The sequence below is a fragment of the Mus pahari genome, chromosome 15, assembly GCF_900095145.1.
Source record: "Mus pahari chromosome 15, PAHARI_EIJ_v1.1, whole genome shotgun sequence".
NCBI classification, from domain to species: domain Eukaryota; kingdom Metazoa; phylum Chordata; class Mammalia; order Rodentia; family Muridae; genus Mus; species Mus pahari.
In genome coordinates, this window is record NC_034604.1 from 72908704 (window position 1) to 72922598 (window position 13895).

At 50.6% G+C, this 13895-nt stretch overlaps 1 protein-coding gene across 1 annotated transcript in view; it reads left to right on the forward strand.

Moving 5' to 3' along the window:
* The first annotated feature begins 2100 nt into the window (after positions 1-2100).
* Pard6g (par-6 family cell polarity regulator gamma) overlaps positions 2101-13895 on the forward strand; it is a 72120-nt gene continuing 60325 nt past the window's right edge. The window contains exon 1 of the mRNA XM_021214749.2: positions 2101-2335. Coding sequence (XP_021070408.1) covers positions 2264-2335 — 72 coding nt within the window. The 5' untranslated portion in view covers positions 2101-2263. The remainder of the gene's footprint in view (positions 2336-13895) is intronic.

Here is a 13895-nt window from a genome sequence, read left to right on the forward strand (position 1 = left end):
CTAGAGAAGCCAAGAGTCCAGTAGCTGCTCAGTCCACAAGGTTGGATGTCTCAGCAGCCCCAATGTGGCATGGAAGGCCTGGAGGATCCCTAGAGAGCTGCTGGTCTTTGGTCTACATTAGAAACCCGAAGAACTTGGCTCTAGTGTCAGCCAAGTACGCTGCAGCAACAGCATAGACTAGACGGGCATGCCAGTGAGAGTGGGGGCAAGCAGGTAGAAAGCAACAGTTTCTTTTTCCATTATCCTTCTCATCTATGTTTCCTCCAGAAGCTGCTGTCCACACTTAGGGTGGGTCTTTCTGCCTTAGATAATCTGACCAAGAGTCAATATTTCTTAAAAAGCCTCAGAAATAAGTGGATTTAGGATTAAGGTCAGCATTTACAACACCCCTCACAGGAGCGCCAAGAGGCTTGCGTTTTGGTTATTCCAGATGGAGTCAAGCTGACAACCAGGATTAACCATCAGGGCGCTCAACTCTCACCGCACTCCTGGGCCTCCCCCACCCACAGAACAGTCCCTTTGGAGTGAACAGCATAGCAGCAGACCTGTGACTTTCCTAAGGCCAAAGGACTGTACTAAGTTAGGAATCGACCCTCCAAAGAAGGCCATGAAGTCCGGGATCCCGTGCCTTGTACTGAGCAAAACAGGCATGGAAGTACGTACAACACCTGCAGTTCCAGCACTATGGAGGCGGGGACAGGAAGATGGGAAGTTGAAGGGCAGCTTCAGTTACCTAGCAAGTTTGAGACTGGCCTAGGTTATTATGTAAAGGCCTGTGAGAGAGAAAAGGAGGGAAAGAGAAGGGTAAGGGAGGGGCTCTTGGGGGAGGGGCTCTGAGGGAGGGGCTTTGGGGGAGGAGCTCTTGGAGGAGGGGCTGGGAAAGAAAAGAAGCAAGAAGCCAGAGTTTGCGCCTGCTGCTTCCTGACCAGGATTTCCCCATGTCTTCCCAGCTTACATCACCTATGCCTGCCTGTCTGGGGTCCTCTGAACAATCTGAACTTTCTTCTAAGGGAAGGATTATAACTCTAAACCACAGTGACCACAGGCCCTGGCATTAAACCCTGATCATAACAGAATAAATACACAGCAAAACTGAATAAAAATTAAAATTTAGGGAATGCAATTTGGCAGTCTGCATTAAAACTTTAGAAGTAGGTGTGTTTTATAGTCTAATAATTCCATTTAATAGTCAATATCTTTTAAAAGCCTCAGAAATAAGTGAAACCTGGGATTCAGCACTTATAATATTAGTATGTATGAAATGCAAACATAGCCAATAAAATAAAACCATTAGAAGTCATACTTTTATTCACATAAGCAATGTAAAGAACGTTTTCTAAAAACAAACAACTGATGAAAACATCCATTATAACCCGGGTAGTGACAAAACAGAATGATCACAATTCTGTAATGTATATTACAATGTACAAAAAGTAAACATGTTGATTACAAAAATGCATGAGACATTTTAAGACAGTTGTTAAAGTCCGTGTGTTTCATCCTAACCTCTTTAAAAACTCCTGAGCCAGGTTCCATCTTGGGTTTTCTCTCCCCTCTTGATAATAAGTTTTCTATGATATAAGAATCAGTTCTTTCTCCAAACCTATCCTATTTTCTATCAACTACCTTAGAAAAACTCTCGCTGCTCCTCAAACCCTCCTGCAAGTGTTCCTCTCCCTTTTTAAAAAAATAGTTTTAGTTCTTGTTGTTAATACTACATATTAGTTTTAACTTTAACTATTTCTTTACAATTTGGCATTGGTTTACTCTCCTTTCGCTTTCCGTCCTGCCTGTATGTTAAGAGTTCACTACTTCATGGGAGAGACCACCTACAACCTGGCAACTGAAGCAGGCAGGTGGATCAGACCTGGGGTGCTTGTCCTCACCATGCTTCTTAAGAATCTATCGAGAACCCCTGTGGAGAAGGCAAACCGGAGAGCCCAGAAAATGGCCCAGAGCTTCTTCCTTTGGAAAGGCACCAGGTGGGGGCGTGGCGTGGGCGGGTCCTGATGGGGGCTGGAGGCGGGGCGCTGGAGGCGGGGCTCGGGGGAGGCGTCCCGTAGCTCCTCCCGCGCGCGGCCCCTGGAGTCCCCGCGGCGCGCCGCCAGCCCCGCTCCGGCCCGCCTCACGCCGTGCAGCCGGGCGCCCTAGCGAGCGCGGGCCCGGCGCCGGGCCCGGGCAGACGGCGGGGGGCGTCTCCGCGGAGACTCTCTGAGGCCCCTGAGCGGCGAGGGCGAAGGCGAGGCTAAGTGGGGCCGAAATCATGAACCGGAGTTTTCATAAGTCTCAGACCCTACGCTTCTACGACTGTAGCGCTGTGGAAGTCAAGAGCAAGGTAAGTGCCCGAGGCCCACCGGGGCGGTCTGCACTCGTTCCCTTGGCAAATGAATGGGGCACCCCGCGGAGGGAAACGGGAGCGGTGTGGGAGGCGACCGGCGTCGACAACTTTGGAGCTTAGGCGCTGCGTGCCTCTGCGCGGGGACCGTGGGATGTGCTCCGGGACCCCGGCGATCTTCCCTGCTCCCTATGCGAACACAAAGCCGGGCGGCGGAGGGCCATGGGACAGTCGGTGTAGGCTCTGAACCAGCTCCACGAGAGCTGCTCTTTTGTTCCACGAACTAGAGAAGACCCGGGCGCGCCACACGTTGGAGGGGAGGGCTGTGTTTCCGGGGCGATCTTGGAGCTGCAGACTGCTGGGATTCGGGTCGTGGAGGGGTCTTTGGGAGGCCAGAATCAGGAGGGGGGCCTGGCAGCGCCGCCTATTTGGCCTTAAGGAGCAGACTGGCGGTCGGCTCCCAGATCAGGGCCCTGGCCCAGCCTCCTGTTTGGCGTTGGGTACCAGACCCGGAGCCCCAGGCGCCCTTTATTTACCCCAAGACCCAGACCCCTTGATCATACCCCTGGCCCAAGTCCAGTCTTCCCGACCCAGCCCTGAGCACCCCTGCTACCCAGACATCTTTCCTAGACGCTCCCCCAGCTTAGATCCCCCAGGTTCTAATGGGACCGATAAACTCCCATTTGGGCGAGCCGCCCCTAGACAAGACCACAATCCGCTACGGGGGCGCGACCAGGGCGCAGACTCAGACCCCCTGGGCGCGCCTGGGCCCCTCCCGCTGCTTGTGCCTAGGCAGAGCGTGCCCGAACTTGCGAGTAGCCGTGCCTGGATAATTGGCTGATAGGATCTGGCGCTTCTCCCCTCTGCGGAGGCAGCTCCTTCGCTGCAAAAGCTTTGGTCTGGGAGGGTCTACAACGTGGACCCTGCGGGATGGAGAGCTGCTGTTGCTTAGGGTCGGGTGGGAGAAGTCCCTGGAGCCTTTTACTGACTAGGAGATAAGTGGCCTTGTTTCTGTGGTGTTCTGGGTAAAGAAGGGAGAGGTGCTGGAATGGTCCAGATCACCAAGGGTGAGTTCTCCCCAATGCTTCTTGTGGGCCTAAGGCCTGAGATCCATTCATTCGCCTGGTGTCTGGGAAGATGATGCTCTCACTAGACTACTGACCAGCCACCAAAGAGTTCTTTAGTGTACGATTTTCAGGGTCTCTGTAGAGTCCTGAGGATTGGGCAGTCCCCCCCCCCCCCAGTAACAGCAGAGTATCTTTGCAGACCCATTGTGGTGAACTGCAGGGTCTCCACATTTGGGGCATCTTACTTATAATGAGACCCTACCCCATTTCCAGATGGTAATTCTATGACTCTCCCATCCCCTCTGTTGTCCAGGAGTGCTCCCACACCCCAAGTTCATGCGGCTGTGATGTTAGGGCCATCCATGGCCGTGGGAGGGTGGGAGGGTTGCCTGCTTCCTCAGCACTGGAATAGGGCAGCCCCTTCGTTTCTCTAAACTGTTTCGAAATGGTGGTACATTCACAAGCAGACGTGAGGAAGAATACAGAGACCCGAAGTCACTTTGCTTGGCCTTCTGCGGTGTGAATAGAAGGGAGCTTCATAGGGTGCTCTGTGCTCACATGTGTGTGCATACAGGTGTGTAACACTCTTGTGAGCACCAACACAGTGAAGATACACCACCACCTGTCACCAGGATTCTTCCTGACCACTCACTGAGTATGGATTCAGATGAGTGCTAACCACTCAGTTCTGGTGCTCAGTAGCTGTGTGTGACACTGTATGTTATCAAACTCAAAATGAGGCCATGGGACAGATCTGGAGGAAGTGCCCTCACAGGGCCTTATCCTGCATTTCTGGTCCATGCAGGCTTAGGGGAGAATAGGCCACCTACCTTTGTTTCCTGGCCTGTTAGCCCAACTGTCTCCAACTCTGCTCAGTGGAGAGATGCCACTCTGCGTCTCTGAGGCTTCAAGCTCAGATGCTGCTCGGAGTGGAGACTTAGGAGGGCCCACGCTGACTTAGACAGCACTGGGGTGGCTGTCACATGCTCTCCACCCCACAGCATGCCACCCTCACTGCCTGTCCAGAACGTCCCAAGTGGCTCTTCCTTCCACACCCCTCCCGCTCTCCTCCCACTCGGTAGTTGATGTGTATGACTGTGGAGTCCATCTCTCCAAGCAAGGGGCTTTTGTCTGTGCCGGAGGCAGAACTCCCTATCAGCAAGGACTTCACGCACCTCGAATGTAGAGCTAAATACAGCACTGTGGTTTTGCTTAGGGAAATGTCAGCCACACAGCTCAGTGCACCCAAGTTTTGTCCTCTCTGCGGTTGGGGATTTGAGGCAACTCGTTTAGCTTCCCTATCCGAGTCGCTTCATCTGTGGGCGTGTGTATCATACCCAGAGAAGGTGCTTCACCTCCTGAGGTCAAGTGGAGCAGTGAGGGTGAAGACTGCAGCGCACCCACAATCCTCTGCATCCAAGCGCCAGGGGCAGGGTCTCAGCACTCTAAGTGCTGAATATGGCCACGCGTCTTCTCAGAATTGAAATCATCAATTATCTGCCACGCGGCCACCTCCTGGGCACACCAGGTGTGGATGCAGAGAACGCAGGTTCTTGGCCTGGTGGCTGCCGCCCGTTTCATGCCCCCCCCCCCCCGTGATTCCCTAAAATCGTTAACTCTGGCTCATCATCTCTTCCTCTCCAGAGCCATGTGCACTTTCGATTTCCTGTTTCTGCCTGCCCTTCTCACTCCACCGTGACTTTTGCCTCTCCAACCTGCAGCTGTAAGGGAGACCCTGAAGATTCGTAGGAAAGCATTTCAGGCTGAAGGAAGAAGGGCAAATGCTTAGACTGCTTTGAAGGCTAACAAGAAAGCCAAGAAGGCTACTGCCGTCAGGGGTGGGGGTGTCTCAGAGAATACAGTTTTCAGGTCCTCCTACCTCAACAGTGTCCCAACTCCAGAGGCAGAAGTCTGTCATGAGGCCCACTCAGTATTGTTTGAGACTGAAGGTTTCCTTCATGTGTGTGCCTCCCTAAAGAAACTTGTGGATGAAAGAGGGTAATTCCGTCTGCAGACAGACTTCTCTCAAATGCTGCCTCATGCCTTCTGATGGCATGTGCTAGTGTGCATATATCATGTTATTGTTTCTAGAACAAGGATCACAAAGACAAAATGCAGTCTACTTTCAATCTGGCATTATGTGGCAAATGTTTCTTCATGTCATTAATATTTTTAGAGGACTTTAAAAAATGACGACATAGTATTACATCTTCTGTCAGATCATAATTAATTTAACCAATATCTTGTTTGAATTTCTGCCTGGTCCCCCCCCCCATACTAAACTGTGCTGTGAACCATATTGAAGTATTTATATGAAGCTAATACAGAATATACAACATACAGCAAAGGAAAGTTACTGGTTGTATTAAATCAGTACAGGACTCTATGTATTTAAAAGTACTTGGGATAAAAGACATGCACATAGCCGGGCGTGGTGGCTAACGCCTTTAATCCCAGCACTTGGGAGGAGGAGGCAGGCGGATTTCTGAGTTCCAGGACAGCCAGGGCTACACAGAGAAACCCTGTCTCAAAAAACCAAAAAAAAAAAAAAAAAAGACATGCACATTTTTAAGGCTTTGAATATGTAATTAGTAAGTATTTAGGCAGGTGAGATGGTGAAGGCAATGGCCGAGCAAGACTGACCTCCTGAGTTCGAACCCTGGAATCCACATAAAAGTGGATAGAGCGAACTGACTCCACAGGGTTGTTCCCTGATCGCCACACACACACCATACATATGCAATAACTTTTAAAAATGTTCTGAGAAATTGCTTCTGCTATTTTATATATGCCGTTTGGTATCCATTCATTCCCCTCCCCTGTTCCTTTTTCTACTGCTTTAATTTGTATCTTTCTTGAGTTGTCAGTGAGCTGGAAACTGGAAGGTGCTAGTGTGCTATCTGTCTGTCTCTTTTTAGCTCCCCAGTGTTATGCTTAATCCTCTTCCCGTTCTCTTTGTGTTGGCTTTTGGGAGCTGCGTGTCTATGGTGTGTCCCACCAGAGCAGGTGAGACTGATCTTCCAGGTTCTGAGTGGAATTGTTATCCTTTCCCTCATGTAGCCTAGCTCAGACGTTAACCTAGGCCTCCTGGGAGGGCAGGTCTGTGAGTAGCCCCTAGATGGCCTGGCTGATCGGGTGCTGGCTGTCAGAGCTGTGCTGTAGACAGCTGGGCATACAATGTCTTCTGTCAGCCTGTCTCCTCTGAGCCCCAAGATCTTATCTCTAGCTGAGTGTGTTGGCTGCCATGGCCCTGCAGGGACCCACCCTTCCATCTGGCGTGAGACATTGGGTGGGATGGAAGCTGGGCCAGGCCTCACTGTTGGATGGCTGAGGACTTGCCTCGTGTGGGCCAGTTGAGAATTGCCTGGACACGGTTTGACTCACCTGTGTGTCAGCTACACCCTTCTGAGATCCTGCTTTGTTGTATCTGTGCACGTATGTGTTTAGACAGGTCCTGGGACTTGATTTGAGAAGTTGCGTTTAGAAGAGGCTCTTGACAGGGACCCAGGTGGGATGTTAGTTTGGGGAGCATGGATGATGTCACTGCCCCCAGAAGGTTTGCCACCTTTTCTGGGTGTGTGGCCAGGGGCTACTGTATCTCGCTAAAGAGGGAAACAACTGCCTGGAAGCCGGGGTGTCCCAGACACTGGGCTGGGGTTCTCCCATATCTCGCTAAAGAGGGAAACAACTGCCTGGAAGCCGGGGTATCCCAGACACTGGGCTGGGGTTTTCCCGAGTTTAGAGAAGGGGGTGGTATCGGAAATTGCAAAGTGGAGGCTTTAAAGGTCTCAGAAGCTCAGGCGTCCATGAAGTGTGTGTGGATTGACAGAGGAGAGGTGTGCCTTGGCTTAACAGGGTCTCCTGGTCCTTTAGGGACAACATGAAGGGAGCACGAGGTGACAGCAGCAGAACACACAGGCAGATGTGTCCAGCTGGCTGTTTATGTAACAAATGCACAAGCTTACTGGCTCCTCACTTCCTTTGGCGCATAAATCCGGGCCCCAAAAGTGCAGCCCCTCACCTCCCTCCCAGCACACTTTTAAACCATACTCTAAAGCTACACTGGACACACTGGGGATGTAAACGGCGGCGCAGATGAGGTGCTGTCCTCTGTGTAAAGGGTCCCATTCTAAAGCAGTTAACATCTAACATCCCCAGTACATGTGAGAAATGTGTGCCAGACATGGTTCCCAGTACACTGAAGTCGCAAGAAAGAATTCATGGATCCCCATCATAGCCTATAAAATGGGCTTCCCTATCACTTCCACAATACTTAAGGGGATATTGAACCCCTGGGAACATCTTTGCCCTATCCAGAGTCCAGTCAGTGCCATAACAGTCTATGGTCACTCGTGGTACACTGGCTGGTTTTGTGTGTCAACTTGACAGAAGCTGGAGTTATCTCAGAGAAAGGAGACTCCCTTGAGGAAATGCCTCCATGAGATCCAGCTGTAAGACATTTTCTCAATTAGTGATGAAGGGTGGAGGGCCTAGTCCATTATGGGTGGTGCCATCCCTGGGCTGGTAGTCTTGGATTCTATAAGAGAGCAGGCTGAGTAAGCCAGTAAGCAGCATACCTCCATGGCCTCTGCATCAGCTCCTGTCTCCAAGTCCCTGCCCTGTGTGAGTTCCTGTCCTGACTTCCTTTGGTGATAAACAGCAATGTAGAAGTGTAAGGTGAATAAACCCTTTCCTCCCCAACTTGGTTCTTGGTCATGATGTTTTGTACAGGAAAAGAAACCCTAAGATAAGTGGGGAAGACTCATGGCTCTTAAGGACTGATAAGTCATGGAATCCGGACCAGGACACTGACACCACATCCCAGTGTCCCCCGTTAGTGCAAGAGACATCTGAGTCTCCCTGGTTCTCCAGGTCTGGAGCTCATGGGAGCAACTGAGACTGTGACTTTGGTTCTAAGATGTTCTCTTTTCCTTGAATTGTGGAAGATTCTTGATGCATGTCTTCAAGGGAAACCCTCTATTCAGTAGCTGGTTATAAAATGCTGGTCCTTGGGCTAAAGGGATGGCTCAGCCATTAAAGGCTAGGCTCACAACCAAAAATATAAAGTGCTGATCCTGCCCACCATCCAGTCATTTGATCATGGGGTTTTGCTCTTCTTACTGGGCAACTACTGTGTGTCAAGTGTGGAGCCCGTGTTTTATACAAAGACAAGAAAGCAGACACTGTGTCCACTATTTTCAGTGGTGGGCAGGTTTGGAAGATGTAACATGGGGTGTGTATGTGGGGCAGGGGAGGTCCTTCATCCTATTAGAAGTGTTCCCAGTCCCCAACCTCACATGTATGTGAAGCCAGAGGTCAGCAGCCCACCTGTCTTATCAGACCGCAGGGTCAGTCACCATGCCTGTCCTCTGAGGATACCCTCTTTGCAACTCTGGGGGTTCCCTGTACCAGTTCCCAGGTTGTATCTTGTAGGAGATGCAACAGCTGTCTGCTGGGCTCTAGTCTTTTCCTTGTTTGGAGTTCTTTAATCCTCCCATCTCATGCACATCAAGTTGAACATTCTAGAAGACCAGCCCAGAAAGTTACTGACATTTCTCAATTGTGATTCAGCATTAACCTGTGAGGTTCTGCATATGGTACATACCCAGTAAGTGTTTGCTGACTGAGATGGAAAGCAAATGGATTTTCTTTATGGCAATGACTTTAGCAATGGTTTGTAGCACTAATTTAGAAAATACCTACTTTCCAAAGGTGGCAAATACATGATTCAGGACGATCTCTCTGCCAAAGAGTAGCCCTCCCATGCCTGGGAAGAAAACTGACGCTGATCCTCTGGAGCAGAAGGAAAGGAGCAGCTAAACTAAGCTTGGAAGGTTATATATACATCGCTGCTAGTCTTGCTGCTGCTATTTCCAGGTTTCCATGTGGGTAGAGCTGGGTCTCCGAGATTCAGCCTGACCCATGTCCCCCTAGCAGATCTAGTCACCCAGTGCACCAGGCCCAGCCCTTGGGGATGAGAGGAGCCCTGCTCCTCCCCGCGACCGGTGTATTGGCAATCGCTGTAGCTGTTTCCTCCCAACTTCTCCTTTCTGAGGCCTTTGGCTCTGAAAGTTAGGTTGGGTCCCACCCCAACCCACCTCAACACCCCATCAGCGGATAGGATGGAGTGTAGTATTTTACTTGGGCAAGGGGAAAGCTTGCTTTATATATCTACAAAATTTGAAACCACCCTCTGTGCAATATCTCATCGTGGTGTGGACCTCCTACATCCATGTGTGGACCACCTACATCCATGTATGGACCACCTACATCTATGTGTGGACAACCAACATCAGTGTGTGGACCTCCTACATCCATATGTGGACCACCTGTATCCATGTGAGGACAACCTACATCTTCCATATGTAGACCACCTGTATGTAGTTCCTGTGAACTACCTGTATCCATGTGTGAACCACCTACATCCATGTGTGGACCACTGACATCCATGTGTGGGCCTACCTCCAGGTTGTTGCTTGTCTGCTACCCTGACCCATTCAGTGACCCTCCAGCAAACCAAGGCAGTGTGGTCTGGGTTAGGGATAGGGTCCTCCAGATGTGTAAAGTGGCAGTGCTGTGTGTGTGTCCATGGATTTTGCTTCTTTTCAGGTTTTTGTCTGAAGTGCCACAGTTCTGCAGTTCTGAGGAACTGAATGACAGCTCATCAGATATTTGTGGATAAACCAAAGTAAATCAAGAAAAATCGATTTTTGCAGTTTTGGGTATCCACTGCCAACGTGTGAGGGGAAAGACTCTTGCAATGCCTCAGCATGGCTGAACGGTTGCTTCTGCACTTGAATTTCTTCACCTTCCATTAGACTCTTGTGATGGGCTGGGTGTTGTGACCAAAGGTGGCAAAAGATGAGTGAGGGTCAGCCTGTGCCACATACAGCAGATCATGAGTCATCTCTCTGATATTTGCTCTTCATGTGAGAGGAAGATTGGACCGTCTTCTTTTGAGAGAGGAAGTAGTACGTGTGGAACAAAACCTCATGCTTGGTAGGCCAGTGAAACCACAGAGCCAAAATGTTGCCCTCTACCTTCACTGTGGAGGACAGGGGTGATCTCCTGAGCATCCTCTCATTCATACACACTTGAGGGTATTGAGGCTCCCTCCATGCCTTCTCAGTACATCAAAGCACCATAGGATGCTCCTCTTCAGAGTGCTGGCTGTTGAGTAAATACATCTGTCTCTTCATTTTATCATCATGGTGTGCTTGTCAAAGCTAAACGACATCGTTCCATGAGGACAGACCTCCCTCTCTGCCTCTCAGACTGAGTCGATGAGGCAGAGGTGCTAGGCCCAGGAAACTTCTCCTCAGATAGCTTTTTTGAGAGGAACATGTGATCCCATAGAAAGACCCTCAGAGGCGCTATCATGGAAGAGAAATTTGAGGGCTGTGTGTGGTATTGTTTTTAGGTGGCCAGCTGTTGCAGAGGAATTTAGCAATGAAAGTGATATTAGTATCCTGTTCTCCAGGGCTCAGGGGCCTAAGCCACTGGCTGCCCCACCTCCGGATAGCCAGTGTGGCCTCCCTCCCTCAGAGTTCTGAAATAGCAGGGTGTTGCTATGGACAAGCAAACCTCTCTGCCTGCAGGGTGGGCCTTTGCAGGGCAGAGGAGATGCACCTGCTCATGACACCACCCCAAGGCTGTCAGGGTCATTATTCACAGAGATGAGAAAGGAGTGAGACAACACAGTTTCTCCCTGGGACTGAACCTAAGAAGTTGATGCTGAATGTTGGAGCCTGTCTGGAGTCACCTCACACGCTCAGTTTGGTCTAAAAACTCTACACGCATGCCCCTTTTGTTGGAGATGGGAATATTTGCTAGGAGGTGACCCTACTGAGTCTGAGCAGGCGGTTGCCTGACCTACCACTCTTTCCTAGGGTTTTGATCCTATTGGCAGAGGGGGAGACGGAGCCGGACAGGACCTAGAGGTGTCTTCCAGCCCAAGCAGTAGCTACAGCCTGGCCCCAAATTAGCACCTATTGTTTAGTGGGTATAACCTACTCCGGGAACATGATCGAGCCATGGGAGAAGCTGTCACACAGACACACATCATGAGCAAAGTCTAGGTACAGTGGCACCTACTCACCAGCTTGAATGAGTTTGGTGGTTATCACCTTGAGTAACATCTCTGCCAGGCCTCATTCTGGGCACTTGGCATACATTCTGTTGATGTTCACAGCTCCTTACAGAGTACTGTTTTTCCTCTGTGGCCACGAGGACCCTGAGGCTCATCAAGAGAACTCCTGACAAAACTATTAAGCCCTGGGTGTTCAAGGCCAGAACTTGAGTTGCAACATCACCCTGAACCATCCAGTTCCATGATCCACCACTCCACTTCCTGGGAAACACACAACACCTGCCTGCTGAGGTCAGTATCCACCCACCTCCCTCCCTGATGTCTCCCGGACGTGTGTTCAGGGCTGGGCTGCTTCCTAAATGGCCCCCTGTATCCTGTGAGGTCCCCATTCCTCAGCAGCCTGAGCCTTTGATCCCGCCTGTTAACACAGCATGGGTGCTTCAGCCCTGTGTGCAGTGTGTCTGGCGGATGCAGGGAGCACAGGCTTGGCGCATCACCCACTTCCTTTAGCAGTACTATAGCAGGCTCTCTGCAACAGTATTACTATAAGTATTCCTGGGCTCTCCAGACCCTGGCACAGCCAGGTCACTTAGCAGAGGCCCATTGAATCACACAGCTGAGAAGAGAGGCTAGTACCCACCCAAAGTGTCAAGCTTCAGTCTCTCATGGTATCACTACCACCACCACCATCATCATCATCTTTTTTTTTAAATCTATTTAAGTATGCTATCACTAACACACCAGAAGAGGGCATCAGATCCCAGTACAGATATGAACCACCATGTGCCTGCTGGGAATTGAACTCAGGATCTCTAGAAGAGCAGCCAGTGCTCTTAACTGTTAAGCCATCTCTCCAGCCCTCTCGTGGTATTAATTAAAAAACAAACCAAAAGAGCGTGGTTCGGTTTTGAAAAATGTCCCTGAAGAATTGCCACTTTATAGCAATGGAAGGAACAAGCCTAATAAATAAGCCAGGCTATTCCTCAGAAGTTAGGAGCTGAAGCTCAGCTGATGCAGAGCCCCGTCTAGCCCATAGTACAAGTATCCACAGATGGTCTGTCCTGGGTGTCCAGAAGTTTGCAGGTTTGGTTCATGAGGAGGTCTGACTTCCCGGTGAGAGCCTTGAGGTGCCATACACCCTCCCGGGCCTGCAGACTGTGAGCCACTCCAGGGACATTGCTCTCCTCCCACTCTGTGAGCACACCAAGCCTTCCTTTTGGATTCTCACAAGACCCTATGCTCTGCAGGGGGCAGAGCTGGGAGCTGGTGTAGCCTTGAGCATGGTGCTTTCTTCCAACTTGACTCTGTTGTCTGAACCTGTGCCATGAGTCACCAGGACCAGCTGGCATCCCCTGTGCAACTCCCGGCCTGCAAACTGCCTGACTCTTCAACATTTCATAAGCATGGGTCAGACTGTTTCCTCTGTAACTAGGCTTCTCGCTGTGGGTTTACAGTCCAGGAAAGTCCCGTAGAGGTGGAGACAGATGAGCAGCTACATTCGCCACTGCACCTACCTAGAGTCTGTCTCTGCCCAGCTACTAAGCAGCCTAGCTCCTCCCCGGCAGCCCCTCTTACCAATCCATGCCAGTTTATTGCTTCAGGCCTCCCTTCCCCTTCTAGTCCTCCTTGTCTCCGATGTCCTATAACAGTTGTCTCAATCGCTCTTGTAAGCTGGCCTCAGCTTCTTCATTACGAGCCTTACTACTGAGCAGGCCAGTGAACCCCTCCAGCTTAGCAGCTCTCAACCTGTCTAATGCTGTGACCCGTTAATACAGTTCCTCACGTTGAGGTGACCCCCCCAGCCATAAGACTAAGTCACTGCTACTCCATAACTGTCATTCTGCTACTGTTAGGAATTATAATATAAATATCTGATATGCAGGACATCTGATAGACAATCCCTGTGAGGTCAAGACCTACAGATTGAGAACCACTGCTCTAGGTCTTGCTCTCCTGGTCTGTAAAATGGGACAGTGATGCCTCTCTGCCGTGGTGATGCCTCTCTGCCGTGGTGATACATGTCTGCCGTGGTGATGCCTCTCTGCTGTGTAGACTTGCTCCGTGGGTAACCAGATACCTTGCTCTATACCTGTCTGTGTGTAGACTTGCTGTCAGGATTGGAGAGTACACATAGACTGCCTGGCAGTGACTTTTTCATCTCTGTCATGCTTGTTTGTCCCTGGTCTTCCTCCCTGCTTTGCCTACACTGAGTCCCCAGTGCAAAGGGGCCTTCCCTCAGAGGTGTGTGGCTTCCCAGATGGGGCCCACTCCAGTGAGAGTTCTTGGCCCAGAAGTCACCCTGGGCAATGTCATGCACCCGGTGGTGCTGGTCCAGGCAGTAAAGCAGGTGTGACGGTTGTGCTATCATCACACGGGGTGGCAGTGGGAGGACAAGACACAGGAA